This window comes from Procambarus clarkii, chromosome 47 (assembly GCF_040958095.1).
Source record: "Procambarus clarkii isolate CNS0578487 chromosome 47, FALCON_Pclarkii_2.0, whole genome shotgun sequence".
NCBI classification, from domain to species: domain Eukaryota; kingdom Metazoa; phylum Arthropoda; class Malacostraca; order Decapoda; family Cambaridae; genus Procambarus; species Procambarus clarkii.
The window spans coordinates 10,487,034-10,506,979 of NC_091196.1; the positions used below are offsets into that span (position 1 = coordinate 10,487,034).

At 42.0% G+C, this 19,946-nt stretch overlaps 1 protein-coding gene across 1 annotated transcript; it reads left to right on the plus strand.

The window, feature by feature from the left end:
* The first annotated feature begins 5,542 nt into the window (after window positions 1-5,542).
* Window positions 5,543-19,287, plus strand: LOC138350742 (integumentary mucin A.1-like). The gene is made up of 2 exons (XM_069301953.1): window positions 5,543-6,321; window positions 19,188-19,287. Exons 1-2 carry the CDS (start codon window positions 5,543-5,545, stop codon window positions 19,285-19,287), a joined length of 879 nt encoding a protein of 292 aa, XP_069158054.1.
* The last annotated feature ends 659 nt before the right edge of the window (window positions 19,288-19,946 follow it).

The following is a 19,946-nucleotide window of genomic DNA, read 5'->3' on the forward strand; positions in this document are numbered from 1 at the left end:
CTAGTCTAGTGGTATACCTTTGGGCTTTTTCCAGCTTAGTATTGTGCTTGACATGATACGGGCTCCATGCTGGGGCCGCATACTCCAGGATTGGTCTAACATATGTGGTGTACACACACAACTTTTGTGTGTGTGTGTGTGTGTGTGTGTGTACTCACATAATTGTACTCACCTAATTGTGCTTGCGGGGGTTGAGCTCTGGCTCTTTGGTCCCGCCTCTCAACTGTCTATCTACATTTGAAACTGTGTATGGAGTCAGCCTCCACAACATCACTTCCTAGTGCGTTCCATTTATTAACTACTCTGACACTGAAAAAATTCTTTCTAACGTCTCTGTGGCTCATCTGGGTACTAAATTTCCACCTGTGTCCCCTTGTTCGTGTCCCACCCGTACTGAAGAGTTTGTCTTTGTCCACCCTGTCAATTCCCCTGAGAATTTTGTAGGCGGTTATCATGTCTCCCCTTACTCTTCTGTTTTCCAGGGATGTGAGGTTCAGCTCCTTTAGCCTTTCCGCGTAGCTCATTCCTCTCAGTTTCGGGACGAGCCTGGTGGCATACCGCTGAATCTTCTCTAACTTTGTCTTGTGTTTAACTAGGTATGGACTCCAGGCTAGAGCTGCATACTCCAGGATAGGCCTTACATAAGTGGTATACAGGGTTCTGAAGGATTCCTTACATAAGTTTCTAAAGGCAGTTCTTATGTTAGCCAGTCTAGCATATGCCGCTGATGATATTCTTTTGATGTGGGCCTCTGGGGACAGGTTCGGTGTGATATCAACCCCCAGATCTTTCTCTCTATTTGACTCTTGCAGGATTTCACCTCCCAGATGATACCTTGTGTTCAGCCGCCTGCTCACTTCGCCTAATTTCATCACCTTACATTTTCCTGAGTTGAACTTTAGCAGCCATTTTCTAGACCATTCCTCCAGTTTATCCAGGTCATCCTGTAGTCTCTGTCTATTTTCATCCGTCTTGATTCTTCTCATAATTTTTGCATCATCAGCAAACATTGAGAGGAATGAGTCTATACCCTCCGGAAGATCGTTTACATATATTAGAAACAGGATGGGTCCAAGTACTGAGCCCTGTGGGACTTCGCTGGTGACATCTCGCCACTCTGATGTCTTCCCCCCTCACCGTTATTCGCTGTTTCCTGTTGTTTAAGTACTCCTTTATCCACTGGAGCACCTTCCCTTTTACTCCTGCCTGTTGCTCCAACTTTTTTAACAGCCTTTTATGGGGTACTGTGTCTATGCCTTTCTGGCAGTCCACGAAAATGCAGTCGGCCCACCCTTCTCTTTCCTGCCTAATTTTTGTTGCCTGGTCATAAAATTCTATTAAACCTGTGAGGCACGATTTACCATCCCTGAACCCATGTTGGTGGTGCGTTACAAAGTTATTTCCCTCCAGATGCTCTACGAGCTTTTTCCTCACGATCTTCTCCATCACCTTGCATGGTATACAAGTTAAGGAAACTGGCCTGTAGTTCAGTGCCTCTTGCCTGTCACCCTTCTTGTATACTGGGACCACGTTAGCTGTCTTCCAACTTTCTGGTAAGTCTCCTATTTCCAGTGACCTATTATACACCATAGAGTGGCACACTTAGTGCTTCTGCACCTTCCTTTAGTATCCATGGTGAGATTCTGTCAGGCCCAACAAACTTTGTCACATCCAGTTCCAGCAGACACCTTTTGACCTCATCACTTGTGAGGTCAAATTCCTCCAAGGTTGCTTGGTTTGCCGCCTCCTAATTTAGTGCAGGGGCTTCTCCTTGTTCTATTGTGAAGACCTCCTGGAATCTCTTGTTGAGTTCTTCACACACCTCCTTGTCATTCTCTGTGTATCTGTTCTCCCCTTTTCGCAGCTTCATCACTTGTTCCTTCACTGCTGTTTTCCTCCTGATGTCGCTGTGGAGCAGCTTTGGTTGGGTCTTGGCTTTACTCGCAATGTCCTTTTCAAACTGTCTCTCTGCTTCCCTCCTCACTCTGAGGTACTCATTTCTGGCCGTCTGGTATCTCTCCCTGCTCTCATGTGTTCTTTTATTTCTATAGTTTCTCCATGTTCTTTTTCTCAGTTGCTTCGCTACCTTGCATTCCTGGTTGAACCATGGGTTTTTCTGTTGTTTTTCGTTTTTCTCCTTTTGGACGGGGATAAACCTGTCTGCACCTTTCTGCCACTTCTGGGTGACAAAATCCATCATGACCTGCACATTCTTGTCTCTAAGTTCTGTTTCCCATGGTATTTTCCTGAGGAAGTTCCTCATCTCGTCATATTTTCCTCTTCGGTAATTCAGTCTTTTCCCCTCCGATCCCATCCTTGGATAGGTTATCCCTACCTCCACCAGGTACTCAAAGGTCAGTACACTGTGGTCACTCATTCCTATGGGGGCTTCAACTTTGACTTCCCTTATTTCTGACTCATTCAGGGTGAATATCAAGTCGAGTCTGGCTGGTTCATCATTGCCTCTCACTCTTGCGGGTTCCATGACATGCTGGCTCAGAAAGTTCCTTATTGCCACTTCCAAGAGTTTAGCTCTCCATGTATCTGCACCACCGTGTGGGTCCCCATTCTCCCAGTCTATCTTTCCATGGTTGAAATCGCCCATGATTAAGAGTCTTGATCCATTCCTGCAGGCAACTGAAGCTGCTCTCTCTATTATATTAATGGTTGCCATATATATGTGTGTGTGTGTGTGTGTGTGTGTGTGTGTGTGTGTGTGTGTGTGTGTGTGTGTGTGTGTGTGTGTGTGTGTGTGTGTGTGTGTGTGTGTGTGTGTGTGCGTGTGCGTGTGTGTGGGAAAAAATTAATTAGTTTGTAGTTAGTAACAGGTGATTGACTGACAGTTGAGAGGCGGGCCGAAGGATCAGAGCTCAATCCCCGCAAGCACAAATAGGTGAATACAAATAGTTGAATACACAACACAAGCAACTTCAACATTTGCAATCATAGCACGTGCCAGCACAGCACTAGCAACCACAACACTAGCAACCACAGAACTAGCAACCACAGCACAAGCAACCACAACAATAGCAACCACAGCACTAACATTTACAACTCCTATCACCGGCCACAATAGCAACAGCAGCACTAACAAAGACAGCACTATCAACCAAAGTACTAGCATCCATATCACTGGCAACCACTCTACTAGCAACCAGAGCACAAGCGACCATTACAAAAGCAACAACAAAACAAACAACCACAGCACTAGAAACTATAACATTAAAAACCACATAACTAGCAATCACAACACAAGCAATTGCAGCACTAACAACTACAACACTACCATCGACAACACTAGCAACGACAGCACAAGCAACGACAACACTTGCAACTAAAACAGTAACAACCATAGCTTAAGCAACCACAGCTGTTGCAAACCACTACACTACCAACGACAGTACTAGCAAATACAGCACTAAAAACCACAGCTCTAGCAAGCACATCATTAGGAAACACATCACTACAACCATAGCACTTGCAACCACAACACTAGCAACTTCAACATTAGCAACAACAGCAGTAGCAACCACAGCACTAGCGGCCATAACACTAGTAACCACAACACTAGCAACCACAACACTAGCAACCACAACACTAGCAACCACTGCACTAGTAACCACAACACTATCAACCACAGCACTAGCAACCACAACATCAACCACAGCATTAGCAACTACAACACTAGCAACAACCACACTGGAAACCACAACACTAGCAATCATAACACTAGCAACCACAACACTAGCAACCACAGCACAAGCAACTGTAACAGTGTTAGTGTTTTACACAGTGCCATGTTGTAATTGTGAGTTGTGAATAGTAATATGTAGTTGTGTTTGTGCGTGTTTAGTAGGAGTGTGAGGTGCTCAGGCGAGGTGCTGGCTGGCACAACCTACAGAGTCAGCAATACCTACAAAGGACCTTTGTGCAGGCGGCCAACATGGGTTGGTTAGATTCAGTTTAGCATGTCATATTCTTTATATGGTAAAGATGCCAGAGTACCCACCCTTCCACGACCAGCAGAGGGGTTTAGAAGTCTGTCACTCACCCACTTTGGAATGAATATTCCATTTGAGTTATGAGGTAAGAGTTCCACAGGAGTAAAGTAAAAGTCTAAATTACTAATTTAGAACTAAATAGAACTGATTACTAAATCAGTAAAACATCTAAATTACTGGGACCGACTAAAGAGCCTAAATCTGTACTCCCATGAGCGCAGGCGGGAGAGATACATAATAATTTACACGTGGAAAATAATTGAGGGGCTGGTCCCAAACCTGCACACAGAAATAACACCACATGAGACCAGAAGACATGGCAGGATGTGCAGAATACCCCCGTTGAAAAGCAGAGGTGCAACAGGTACTCTGAGAGAGAACTCTATCAACATCAGAGGCCCGAGACTGTTCAACACGCTTCCACTACACATAAGGGGCATAACTGGCAAACCCCTCACAGTGTTCAAGAGAGAACTGGATAAGCACCTCCAAAGGATACCTGATCAACAAGGCTGTGACTCATACGTCAGGCTGCGAGCAGCCGCGTCTAACAGCCTGGTTGATCAGTCCAGCAACCAGGAGGCCTGGTCGACGACCGGGCCGCGGGGACACTAAGCCCCGGAAGCACCTCAAGGTAGCCTCAAGGTAAGGTAGGACCAGAAGTGTCTTAGTGGTGACGAGTGTTAGTGGAGTCTGAACCAGGAGCTATGTTGGTTGAGGATGTGTGGAGTAGATGATTTCTTGTGTTAATTAATTCAGCATTAATAAAGTAATTTGCAAAATGTTCAGAAGTGCAGAACTAGTGTTAAATGGCTCAAAATGGAAGTAAATTTCGTGTATTAAAAATCTATGGGTAGAATAATAATCTGAGTTTTGTTCATTGTTTTTTAATTCATATCCCATGAATTAGAGTAATGATAAGGTGATCAGGGTTTCTAATCATTTAAGTAAACTGGAATAGGGATAACAAGGTGACAGAGTGAGGGTCACGAGGTGGATAAGTGAGGAGGCAAGAGCAGAGTGAGGCCCTACTCTAACCCAGATGCGGACCCACTGGTTACTCAGGAATTTATTCAGAAAAACTTCATTAAGCAGTTTTCCCTGTCACATTGCTTAATAGACTTGTTAGGATTTTGGTGGAATGGCAGGGTGGTGGCAGCAATTAAATATTTAATGCAATTAACATCTAGAGTCTCTATACTCCTATACTCTCTACTATTTTCTCTCTCTACCTACTCAAGCTCTTACTCTTACTTCTTCTGCTTACTCCTACTTCTCTCCCCACTTACTCCCACATCCTATCCGCCCACCCCTCTCGTTTTCTATCCTCACCCACCTCTCTATCTCAATTCCTCCCTTCGTGTCTCCGTTTTCTACCTTTTCCACCTTCTCACCCACTCCTCCCTTTCATATCTTTCTTACTTATTCCTCCCTTGCTCTGGGTTACTTCTCATCACCACGGAGTAGACCAAACTTACACAACCACAAATATAGCAACGACAGCACTTGCAACTCCAACACTATCAACGACAACAACAGCAATGGCAGCACTAGCAACGGCAGAACTATCAACCACAGCACCAACGGTCTCACCACTAAAACCAGAGCACACCGACCACAACAATAGCAACAATAACAATAGCAACCACAGCACTAGCAACCATAACATTAGGCACCTTATCACTAGCAATCACAATACTTGCAACCACTTCACCAGCAACTACATCACTAGCAACTACAACACTACCAACTACAACACTACCAACGACGCACTAGCAACATCACTAGCAACTACAAAACTAGCGATCATAAAAGTAGGAAACACATCACATGCACCCACAACACTAGCAGCCACGACATTACCAACTACAACACTACCAACTACACCACTACCAACGACAACACTAGCAAGGGCAGCACTAGGAACCATAACTCTAGCAGCCACAGAAATAGCAACCACAACATTAGAAACCACAGCACTAGCAATCACAGCAATAGTAACCTCACTACAACCAGACATAACACTAGCAACTACAAAACTATCTACGACAACAATTACAACGGCAGCACTAGAAACGACAGCACTGTCAACCACAGTAATAGCGAACACAGTACTAGCAACCACTCCCCTAGTAACCAGATCACAAGCTACCACAACAATAGCAACCACTATCCTAGCACCCATAACATTTGGATCCAAATCACTAACAACCACAACTCTAGCATCCATATCACTAGCAACTACAACACTACCAACAACAACATTACCAACGACAACCCTAGCAACGACAGCACAAGCATCGTCAGCACTAAAATCACGGTACTAACAAGCAGAGCACTAGCATTCAAAACGCTATTAGCCACAACACAATCAACCACTGCTACAACAGTAGCAACAACACTAGCAACCATATCACTAGCAAACAGAACACTAGCAACCACAAAACTTGCAATCACTACTCTAGCACCACAACACTGTCAACCACATTATAAGCAGCAACAAAACTAGCAAGCCCAGCACTAGCAAACAGAATACTAACAGCCACAACACTTGCAACAACAGCACTAGAACCTCTAAACTAGCAACCACTTAACTACAATCACAGAACTAGCAACCCAAGCACTAGCAACCACAGCATTAGCAACCACAACACTAGCAACTACAACACAAGCAACCATAACAAAAGCAACCACAACAATAGCAACTGTCACGGGGAGTGGGCTGGGGCTCCGCTAGCAAGGGGCTGCTAGGGGGGCTCATGAGACTGAGTACTCAGTCTCTCATCACGTGACTCACCAGGGTCACTTGGTCCCACAGAAGAGGACCAGGTGGTGGGTATTGTCTTTGCTCCCAGCACTCGGGGTGCCACTGACTCACCCAGGGAGCCCTTCAGTCAACCACGGGGAAACTGCTATTAGCAATTCTGGCCTAGACCCATGGAGGAGTGAAGGAAAACCGAGGCTTACCTTTTAACAATAACTGTGGGACATTTGGGGCTTGACTCTATATATTAAATTATTAATGTAATAAAAATCAATTACGAAGGACCACCCGCTTTTATAGTAAAAGAGGGAAACTAAGAAAATATGATCATAAGCAAATTCCTAGATGAACCAGTAACTATGGATAAAATACTAGAGAATATGATCACTGAAATAATTAATGGGCTGTATAATTAAATGAATCAAAGCCTCAAACACCTACATTGGGGGATTATTACTGGAACTCAGTACGTCCAGGAACTAGTGTGGTTCGTTCACCAGTCCAATGTTTAATAATCTAATCCTATGAACATTTATGAAATTATTACCGTTATCATTAATGAGAACATAGATTATGAACATGAATAATAATAATCATAATAAACACATGTTAATCCAATGAACAGAGTTCTGCATGTAAAAGAGTACAGATAATAGAAATCGAGGAATACAAAAGGAATCTTAGCTTAAAGAAGATTTCCAAGAAGTTAGTCACAACGCATTCTCTGATTCTCCTGGACTCGTCATGGAACACTGGGAGTTGATTAACATGGGAAATGACAGCTCGGAGAATTCTGCACACACGCTGTAAATCAAAGTGTTTTCAGTAGCAACAGATTAAACTACTAGATTTCTATGTTCAATAAATTGATATTAATAATAAGGGAAAAATAATGACCTGTAGTTTGTTGTTGTCGCACAGCGTCACGACAAGCTACCCAGCTATAAACCTACCCCCTATAAGATGCATCAAATAAGGATAAGGATACTTAGCTAATATGGGCACTGTGTAAGTTAAGGCTTGCCGAAATTCGCGTCCTAGGCTCCGGTCTAGCCTATCCTAGATACTGACACGCTTCACTGGCCGGTCACGTGGTATTACATAGAACCAAATTTAACAGGTTCTGGCCGAATATCAAATTAAATCTCTTGACATTCGACTTGTTATGTAAATGACACTGACACCAGTGAAGTTAAGGTTCTGCAAGGTTCTTCACACCTCACAGTGGCGACTTTCTTCAAGAGGTCTTGATGGCGTCTACCCTGGTGGCTGGGCAATGGCGTCTCCTCGTGAGCGCGTTGTTTCGTGTACGCGTCTGCTCGTGAACGCGTCACCTCGTGCACTGGCGTCTCCTCCGTCCCGCGTTTGTTACTCAAATTATTTATTGTGAATATTATCATTTCTCACAGTTGTGATTGAAATGCACGGGTTAGGACGAGTTTATTATTTAGAGGAGTTAAATATTATTATACGCCAGTTTTATGATAGTAAACGAACAATGGAGATGAATTAAAGTCTCTCCAGGGCATTCACGCGTGACGTTAAATTTACTACTAGATAACAGTTATAACTATAAACGCTCTATTTGGCTTTAGTTAGGGATCAGTTTATCTGTAATTAATTATCACACAGAACACCGTTGTTTATAGAGAATCAAATTCAATTCTCAGACACATTGGATATAAATGTGTTTATTACAATGGAATCTGACGCAATATTGGCGTCGGGTGACGTAAGAATTCTAGCCTTATTGTACAGATGTAATTATTAGCACATGCGAACTCTACGTTGGGTTAATTTTACTCACTACAATGATTAGTAGAATTAGTAATAATTAATGAGAATACAACAGTGTTGTATTTAGTGTTGGAAATTTCCAACATAACTCCGGAGGGAGGATTCTAGGGTCGTAGTGTAATGTGGAGTACTGACACCTATCCCGAAGTTGAGATTAATATTAGTATATTAGTATGTTAGTATGTTAGTACACACATAACGAATGTCCCGTATTTGTCAAGGACATACAAGAAACTTAAGTCTTGCTAATTTCATGTTAAAAGAAACATGTTATTATGAATTACCTAAAGCTAATAATTAAGAAAGCCTACAATAAATCTGAGATTGGTGTCGCTATGACGTGTAATGTGTATGTTACAAATCTCTAAGTCTGCAAACTCTCAGTTACTCTAGATAAATAATGTTATTTATAGCCTACACAATAATTAAGAATTTAAATCACACAATTTAAACAACAGAATCTACTGTGATGGGAATGTCCTGAGTCATAGTGACTTGTAATGGTTTGTTACTTGACATCACACTGCAGTATCATCATAGTTATCTAAATTGGATGTAAAAGGAATTACTCTTGGTCAGAGTTGTAATAGGCTTGCAACTTCCGCCTACATTGTTGAGCAGCAGCTCTAGTGGGGCGGTTGCTCGGAGGATCAGAATTACTGTCCTCGGAAATTACTGGGGAAACTGGATCTGGCTGATATTCTGGTTCAGCCAATTCAAGAGGAACCAGCTTCTCTAAAGTTTTTAGAGTAGTGTTGCCTCGGCATAAAACTTTCACTACTCTCAGGACACCTTGATGATCTGGATGAATGGCAACAATTTTGCCTATGGGCCACTCTGACCTTGGTCCATCACTGTCGACTAGTACTAGGTCCCCTGGTTTTAATTGCACTTTATTGTAAGGTCTCGAAGCTCCGCAGTGGTACTCTCGTAGAGCTGTGAGGTACTCTCGAGTCCACACCTCATTCCACCTGTTAATAACTCTTGAGAGATGCTGGTAGCTTTCCACCAAGTCTCCTCTGGTCACATGTGATGGGTCTACGGGGTCCTCTTCGGCTAAAGGGATGAGAGGGCTCAGTAGACCTCCATGGATCAAGTGTGAGGGGCTCAGAGGTTCTCTCTGGGTAAAATCATCCGACAGGTAGGTTAATGGGCGGTTATTGACTCGCGCCTCGATTTCCACAACAATAGTTTGGAGTTCGGAGTAACTGACCTTTTGTCTGTGTAAAGTTTTCCTTAGACACTTCTTGACTGTGCCTACCATTCGCTCATAGAACCAACCTTGCCAAGGGGCTCTCGGTGCTATGAATTTCCAGTGACATTGTCGTCTCTGTAGGACCGACTGTACTTCTGGGTGGTTCCAGACTTCTCGCAAACAAGCTTCTCCTGCCACAAAATTGGAACCATTGTCCGATATCATTAATTTGGGACAAGATCTGCGAGCAGCAAATCTGCGAAAGGCCTGGATGAAGGCTTCAGCACTCATGTCTGAAGTGACTTCTAAATGTACGCCTCTGGTTGTAGCACACGTAAAGAGACAAATGTATACTTTCACTGGTATCTTATCTGGGTTGCCAGTGAGAAGTAAGGCTCCTGTGTAATCAACACCAGTGGTTTCGAAAGGGCGAAGATGAACCACTCTCTCTTCAGGGAGTGGTGGCGGTCCTGGGTAAGGACATACTCTAGCATCGTATCTTTTACAGATTACACAAGATTTAATTATTGACTTAACTGTCTGACGACCTTGAGGAAGCCAGTACTTTTGTCTAAGGTCAGTGAGAGTATCTAACACTCCACCATGTAAAGTACCATATTGATGGTGATGTAAAACAAGAAGTTTAGTGATGATGTGGTGACAAGGTAGAAGAATTGGATTCTTTGTGTCCAAATCAATTTTTGCATGAAGCAAACGTCCTCCACATCTTAGTATATTATGAGTGTTGGCATCATACCAGATACCTAGAGACTTAGTTAATTTATTTGGAAGATTTTCATATTCGCTTCCATATGTCTCTTGTTGTGCACGTTTGATCCAGTAGAGTATAGGATTGGGAAACTTATGTCGAATTCCTATCTTAACAAGAAAATCAAACACATGTGCAGTCACTCTTAATAACTTGCTTAAGCTAGAATAATTGTGAGGATCAATGGCTAAGATTCGTTGAGGTTCTGGTTCTTTCATGGGAGTGGTGATATTGGTCACTATGACTTGTGGCTTTTGTTTGGGCCACTGACCACCAACAAGCCATGAAGGTCCATTGAACCACAGCGAAAACTTGATAAGTTGTTTTAGTGTTAACCCTCGAGATAAATAATCTGCAGGATTGTCCTTAGTAGGAACATGTCTGAATTTATATCCAGCAGATAACTCATGAATTTCCCTAACACGATTACTGACGTAGGGAGTTTTGTCGTTGTTGTTTCTTACCCATTGTAAGACTGCCTCGTTGTCTGACCACACGACAATCTCACCAAAGTGGATATTATTGAGTGTCTTTGCCAGGCAATGAGCCAATCTTACTCCCACCAGCAATGCAGTCAACTCCATTTGAGGTAAAGATCTCTTCTTAATGGGAGCAACTCTTGCTTTAGATGTGAGCAAAATTGATTGTGCACTATTAACTAAGTAGGCTACTGCGCCATATGCTTTGCCAGAGGCATCGCAGAAAACGTGCAAATTGGTGGGTAAGTTCGGTCCTGAAGCATTACGAGGAAATTTCAAAACACCTAGCTGATTAAAATCCGTTGAGAGTATCTGCCATTTAGCTTGTAACTCACTTGGTAATGGATCATCCCTTCCCATATGTTTCTGCCAGCACTCCTGCATTAGGAGTTTGCTCCTTATTATTATATAGGACTAAGTAGGCCTAAAGGGTCAAATGGTTGACTGACAAACGAGAGCAGCGTTCTCATGGTAAGGGTTGAGTTATCAGTTTGTACTGACTTGACATTCATCTCGTCAGTACTGGTGTTCCATTCCACACCTAGAACCTTTAATTGATTGGGTACCTGATAACCTGGAAATTCTTTCTCGATTACCTGGCTGAGTAATTCATTATTTGAGGTCCTTGACTGTAGTGGCATATTGGCTCCTAATAGTTCACGGGTAGCTTCATGGTAGATTTCTACCAGATCAGTTTGATCATTAGTTGTCCCCTGGAAATTGTCGACATACAAGTTGTCACTAATGTCTGCCTTATAGGGGCTGTTTGATTTCCTCAAATGTGTGTCTAATGTTGCTTGCAAAAGAAACGGTGAGGACGTAGCTCCAAATAATACCGAGGCAAAACGATATGTGATGACTTCACTGTTAGGATCCAGTGGATCCTTAATCCAGAGGAATTTTGTGTAGTTACGATCCTCCTCCTGTAAACCTACTCGGAGAAAAACTTTGCTGATATCAGCTGTATAGGCGAAAATACCAGTGCGAAATCGTAACAGCACATCATGTAGCCTTTGTGTTAGGCTAGGTCCCGTTTGGAGACATTCATTTAAAGACACACTGCTTGACTTTACTTTAGCACTACAGTTAAAGACAATACAAATGGGTGTTGTCAATGAGTCTTTCACCACAGCGTGATGAGGTAAATAATGACCTATTTTTCGGTCATCGTGTTCAACAACCTCAATAAATTTACTGTTAAGTTGTTGTTGGATGAGTTGATGATACATGTTCAGTTTGTCTGGCTGCTTCTGTAGTCGTGTTAATTGAGACTGCAATTGTGAGGCTGCCATAAAATAATTTACTGGAAGTTGTGGATGATCCAACTTCCATGGGAGTCTTACCCAGTATTGTTTATTTTCATAGACAACTGTATCCAGGTATTGCTGGTAAGTCCACATATCATCAGGACTTGGTTGTTCAGGGATAATGCCTAAAGTGTCTAAATCCCACAGACGACGTATTGGTGGGTCAGACTCAATATCCTCAGATATTTCCCTGAAACGTAGGGGTGACTGTTCCAAGCCTAGTCACGCCACTATTATGTTATTAGATTGTTGGTTTGTGGACGTCGAATTTTGTCTGAAAAGCACCGGTCCTGTAAGCAATTTGCCTCCTGCAGACGACAACAAATTCATTCCGTGTTGTCTGGTGCATCCAGTTATAAATTTGTAATAATGATCCGCGCCTATAAGTATTCCAACATCTGTGAGGCAGTCAGAGTTTATTTTATAATCTGCTAGCCTCATGCGGTTTCGTCTAAGATGTCTCGCAGTGCGAGCTAACCCTGTGACCTGCAGGTCTGTAGGAAGTTTATCTACTACTACCGCTTGTATTGGACTAGTAGAAGATCCGAGTCTCACTAATACCTTAACTACCTTGTAGTCACGAGGTCCACTATTTGACAAGAAACCAGAAATATTTAACCTCACACTTTTGGCAGGTTTTAAATTTAACTCATCTACCAACTGTTATGTAATGAAGGTTTTCTGTGAACCCTGGTCAAAAAGACCTCTAGTGTTAATTCTAGATCTTCGGTTTATTAGTCTAAGTTGAGCGTTAGGCAGAGTGGTATTATTGCCTGACTCAGTAGCAAGTACATTTACTTCTTGATGCACTTTGCAATATTGCACTGCGGTAGAATTAGTGGAATTCTCCCCAGTGGTCATGGTTAGTGTAGAAGATTTTCTACATAAGGCGTAGTGATGTACACCTTGGTTGCATCTGTTGCAGGAACGTAGCTGCACTACACATTTTTTGGGATCATGAGAGCCCATGCACTTGGTGCACTTGTGTATTTCTTGCAACCTTTTAACCCTAGTATTATAAGTAGGATAAACAGAGCATTGGTAAGTGGTATGTCCTTGATTGCAGAACAGACACCTTCTCTGGTTAATAGACTTGGTCTCTTTAGTAGACAAGTCATTGGTTATCTCAGAAGGAGACACCGAATAAGTACCTACATTTCCACTTCTTTTCCCAGTGGATGGAGTAGTCTTGGATTTATATTTATTAGGCTTATTCAAACCCTGTTTAGGTTTGACTGAAGTGTCAGTATTAGTTGGTTTAGACTCAGGTTTAATTTTATCATGAGTCTTCAACCTGTTAACCGTTATTCTCAATCCCTCGAATATTTGGTCGAGAGTGAGAAACTCGGTATTATAATGTGAGCAGAGCTCTGTCAAGACATTTCGAGGTAATTTCCTCTGCAATAGTAACTTGATAGACCATTCTGATGCAGGTATATTAACTTTAGTACCTAAGGCCTTTACTAGAGACTCTACTTCTAGTCTGAAGCTTTGAAGTGACTCTGGTCTACTATTTGGTGCATTCAGATCTAGTAATTGATAATAGAGGGTAGCTATACTTAACTCTTTGTTGCAATAGTTCAACTTCAGGAGTTTTATAGCTTCCTCATAATTACTCTCATCAAGAGTGAGGTTATGTATAACCTTTTTAGCCTCTCCTTTGAGAAGACTAAGTTGGTATGAAAATTTAGAAACCTTGTCCAAGGACGGTTTCTTATGGATGTGAACTTCAAATGAAGTCCAAAAACTGTCCCAATTTTCTGTATCTAATCCTGAAAATGTAGGTAAGTCTAAGGTAGGTAAACGAATCTCTGGTAGTTGGTTATTGAATTGAGACCCTGTATTACTGGTATTAGATCCAGATTGTTTTGCTAATTTAGATAGCCTGCAAATTATATCTTGAGTCTCATCTTCATACTGGGAGATGTCGTCTACAATTTGACTTACTTCCTCAGGATCAATCTCTGTGGTATTCAGTAGATCAAGATAAGATCGACTGGTAGATTTGACTTGATCAAATTTCAGATCAGCCACTCTAACTGATGTCTCTAAGTGATAAGAGTCAATGGGAGTATCTTTAGATAAGTTCTCAGCCTTGTTAATTAATCTGGTCAAATGACCTTTAAGGCCAATGTAGGTTCTCCTTAATTGCTCAGGAGTAGCCATGTTGGGCTTGGGGCCAAACTTCATGGGATTAGTATATGTATTACTAATGAAGCTTGGGTACTTGTTCATTAGTGGACAAGTAACATTAAATGTAGCCTAATTTAAAGTGGCTAATTTATACTTTACCTCACTTGAGGTTAAATGTACCTACCTAACAACAAGTAGCTAGATATTTTGTGCACTGTCTGAACTTCACCATTGGTTCTCGTCCGGTTAGCTCATCTATATCACCATCAGAGTCAATGGGGATTATCCAGCAATACACAAAATAGATACACAAAATAATGAATACAAGAGAAATATTATGGAGACACTCCAATCAGAGTTATCTCAAAGTTTAATCCCACCCTGTTTAGGGTCAGCACAAATAGTATAATACATACACTACTGACTAACTTAATTCTAGTCGTGATAATTCCTAACTAAGAACTATAAATTTATTTAGTCTGGGATTGTACCAAATTCAGCACAATCTCAGCCTAAATTCTACCTAATAATATTGGTAAAGATTATTGTGGTGCAGTAAGGTGAATATAATTGTGCTGTATTTTTGGGTTTTTTGTTTTTATAAGAGTGCACTGGTACACACAGGTGAACAATTATGTACAGTTAAGTTTGGCTTGCTAGCCACAGCTGTTTGTGATAGTTGATGGTGTTGATTAACTTGTCAACCACATGCAACCTAGACTCACCTGACAAGTGTACACCATCTCTGGTCAGGTTTTGTCTATAAGGTCTGGCTGTAAATTGGATATAAGTGACATCCAATCTCACTCGTTTTTTCATCCTGAAATTTATGTACTTAGCAGCTCTCTGGTAGTATTCTGGTGTTACTCCCCAACGATTATCTTGACTTGGTTGGCGAGGTTCCACTAACGTGAATACTACCGAATTACTGATGAGCTTGAAAGAAGAAATTATGGCTTTAAGGTGTTTGATCACCTCAGCTGGATGACGAGTAGGATGGATGTCATTTCCACCTAAGAATATAATGGTTAGATGGTGAGGCCACTCTAACGCAGGTGTTAGTGTGGAATTGTTATAAAAGTTATGAGCTGTTGCTCCTGGTGACCTAAAGATTCTCACTTCTGTGTGAGGTATAGGTCTAAGTGTTGTGGGTAATTGACTGTGTCCCACTAAGGCTACCTTATACATGAGGTGAAAGTAGCAATGTGTTGGGGTGACTTAGACTAATTGATGTGTTACACTGTTGGTTGACACAATTAATTAAATGGTTAGTCTAGCTTACATCACACAAGGATTAGTTATTATTAATTAGTATTTATAATTATAATTTTATGCCTATCCGGTTGAAAGGACCATAATGTGGGACATTTGGGGCTTGACTCTATATATTAAATTATTAATGTAATAAAAATCAATTACGAAGGACCACCCACTTTTATAGTAAAAGAGGGAAACTAAGAAAATATGATCATAAGCAAATTCCTAGATGAACCAGTAACTATGGATAAAATACTAGAGAATATGATCACTGAAATAATTAATGGGCTGTATAATTAAATGAATCAAAGCCTCAAACACCTACATTGGGGGATTATTACTGGAACTCAGTACGTCCAGGAACTAGTGTGGTTCGTTCACCAGTCCAATGTATAATAATCTAATCCTATGAACATTTATGAAATTATTACCGTTATCATTAATGAGAACATAGATTATGAACATGAATAATAATAATCATAATAAACACATGTTAATCCAATGAACAGAGTTCTGCATGTAAAAGAGTACAGATAATAGAAATCGAGGAATACAAAAGGAATCTTAGCTTAAAGAAGATTTCCAAGAAGTTAGTCACAACGCATTCTCTGATTCTCCTGGACTCGTCATGGAACACTGGGAGTTGATTAACATGGGAAATGACAGCTCGGAGAATTCTGCACACACGCTGTAAATCAAAGTGTTTTCAGTAGCAACAGATTAAACTACTAGATTTCTATGTTCAATAAATTGATATTAATAATAAGGGAAAAAAATTGACCTGTAGTTTGTTGTTGTCGCACAGCGTCACGACAAGCTACCCAGCTATAAACCTACCCCCTATATGATGCATCAAATAAGGATAAGGATACTTAGCTAATATGGGCACTGCGAAAGTTAAGGCTTGCCAAAATTCGCGTCCTAGGCTCCGGTCTAGCCTATCCTAGATACTGACGCGCTTCACTGGCCGGTCACGTGGTATTACATAGAACCAAATTTAACAGGTTCTGGCCGAATATCAAATTAAATCTCTTGACATTCAACTTGTTATGTAAATGACACTGACACCAGTGAAGTTAAGGTTCTGCAAGGTTCTTCACACCTCACAGTGGCGACTTTCTTCTAGAGGTCTTGATGGCGTCTACCCTGGTGGCTGGGCAATGGCGTCTCCTCGTGAGCGCGTTGTTTCGTGTACGCGTCTGCTCGTGAACGCGTCACCTCGTGCACTGGCATCTCCTCCGTCCCGCTCCGCGTCCCGCGTTTGTTACTCAAATTATTTATTGTGAATATTATCATTTCTCACAGTTGTGATTGAAATGCACGGGTTAGGACGAGTTTATTATTTAGAGGAGTTAAATATTATTATCCGCCAGTTTTATGATAGTAAACGAACAATGGAGATGAATTAAAGTCTCTCCAGGGCATTCACGCGTGACGTTAAATTTACTACTAGATAACAGTTATGACTATAAACGCTCTATTTGGCTTTAGTTAGGGATCAGTTTATCTGTAATTAATTATCACACAGAACACCGTTGTTTATAGAGAATCAAATTCAATTCTCAGACACATTGGATATAAATGTGTTTATTACAATGGAATCTGACGCAATACTGGCGTCGGGTGACGTAAGAATTCTAGCCTTATTGTACAGATGTAATTATTAGTACATGCGAACTCTACGTTGGGTTAATTTTACTCACTACAATGATTAGTAGAATTAGTAATAATTAATGAGAATACAACAGTGTTGTATAGGTGTTGGAAATTTCCAACAATAACGTCCGGTGAGTCTTGCCTGCCAGACAAAAAAAAGTTGCAGGAATTCCTTTCCCGCCTGCCTTCTCTATCTTCTTTTAACAAGGTCGCCAGCTGGGTTGAGATCTCTGCACCCCAGCAGTGCAGTTCAGTGGGTGTACTCTATACTGCTTGTTGCCAAAGTGTTGCTACTTCTACAGATATGACACCGGACTGACAGCCCAAGGTACACTTCCATAAAAGTCTGTGTCGCTTTACCACTCTCCAGCCACTATATTGCTTGTTGCCAAAGTGTTGCCACCATTTCGGCTCTGATACTGGACGGATGGCCTAGGGTACAGTTTTATATAAGTCTGTGCTGCTTTACCACTCTCCAGCCACTAAGAACTTCTGTAGAAAACATAATGTTCACTAGGTGGGACTATGACATCCCTCGTGTATGGTCATAGAGATTATTATGGAAGTGCACTCAAACACAATGATAAAATATGCGATATTTACTGACATAAGCCACATGATCACATATAAAATTAATATTAATACAGGGATAGAAATAAAGAATAAACAATCTGGAGACTGTCAGCAACTCTTCTTTCACGACCTGCATCAACTCCTTGAGCTGGGCACATTTAAAAAGGGGGGCCTCACACCCTCTCACAGGGGGGCCGCTTCGTCAACGTCGGCCACCTCCTCTCCAACTGCCGCAACGTCCACACACACTGTCCTCCTCAACAGTCCTGGACGCAAGCTGCCCTGCAGTCTATCCTACTGCTAATTTTTTTTTTTTTTTTTTTGGAGATATATACAAGAGTTGTTACATTCTTGTACAGCCAGTAGTACGCGTAGCGTTTCGGGCAAGTCCTTAATCCTACGGTCCCTGGAATACGATCCCCTGCCGCGAAGAATCGTTTTTTCATCCAAGTACACATTTTACTGTTGCGTTAAACAGAGGCTACAATTAAGGAATTGCGCCCAGTAAATCCTCCCCGGCCAGGATACGAACCCATGACATAGCGCTCGCGGAACGCCAGGCAAGTGTCTTACCACTACACCACGGAGACTGCTTTGTATCAATGTTATACTGTATCAATGTTATACTGAAACCTGCATATATAAATATCGTGGCCTATTTAACCTACTCAAACAAGGGGTAATGGGAGGCCTGGCTCACGACGCCCGTCCCTCGATGGTGTGAAGTTCCCATGCGAGTCGGTCCTTGACGATCCAGGAACGTTCCACAAGTCCTCAGGTGTCGTGAAACCTTCGCGTCATCGCCGAACCACTTCCAGAGTTTCAGATATCAAAATCCTGGCTCATCCAATGGGCACTGAGTTAATCACTATGCACACACTCGTCCCTTCCACTAGGCGTTGTTCCTTGCCATAGGAACAGTGTCGTCCCTCCAAAGTCCTCAGTAAATGTGGCCCGGTCACAGCCGGGCCTGCTCGCCACACCATCCAGACCCTCAAGCATCAGGCGGCGCCCCTCCAGCGTCGGCGCCGACCCATTCTTCAAGTTTTGTCACTTCTCTGCTCAATAAACTTGGTTTCTTCTTGCTTCCCAGAAGCACAGGGTCTCCAATAACAATAAGTCAGCCAATCCGCAGTCAGCTGGTGTCGTCCACAAAATGGCAAATCTGCAGGTAGGGGGTACCATTCTATTTGTATCCAGGACGTCACTTCCCCCTTTACCTACAAACTTACAAATGTAAATTTCTCCCTTATCAGGCGGCAGATCTGGTCGCCACATATACCAAAAGATTCCCTGCATCTCAGAGAATCAGTAGAGAAAGCTGATATGACTCTTAAAGCAGGCATACGGGAGTAATAGGAGCGGGCATGGTAACACAACCAAAGAACTAGCAACCACAACTATAGCAACTAGAGACCACAACTATAGCAACTAAAGAACTAGCAACCACAACTATAGCAACTAGAGACCACAACTATAGCAACTAAAGAACTAGCAACCAGAGCTATGTTGTTGCTAGTGCTTAGCAACCATAGTACCAACAATACTAGCAAGCCGAGCAATAGCAGCCAAAACACTTGAAACCTCAGCACTAGCAGCCACTACACTAGGAACCACATCGTTAGCATCCATAACATTAGCATCCACAACACTAGCAACAACATCACTAGCAAAAACATCATTATCGACCGCCACACTTGCAACCCCATTACTAGCACCCCAAACACTACCAACTATAAAACTATAAACATTACACCAGCAACCACAACACGAGCAACAGCAACACTAGCAGCAACAACACTAACAAGCACAGACCTAGCAACCAAAACACTAGCAGCAAAAACACTTGCAACTGCAGCACTAGAAACCACTTAACTATCAACGACTTAACAACAATCACTGAACAAGCAACTGACACTAGCAACCACAGCACTAGCAACTATAACACTAACAACCACATCACTAGCAAACAAAACATTAGCAACCAAAACAATAGCAACCACAACACTAACAAC

What these genes read in the sequence shown, in the direction of transcription:
- LOC138350742 (XM_069301953.1), top strand. Translation starts at nt 5,543, where the DNA reads ATGGCAGCACTAGCAACGGCAGAACTATCAACCACAGCACCAACGGTC. An exon ending in TCGTCAGCACTAAAATCACG is followed by an intron (nt 6,322 to 19,187) that starts GTACTAACAAGC and finishes CTCCCTTATCAG; the next exon opens with GCGGCAGATCTGGTCGCCAC.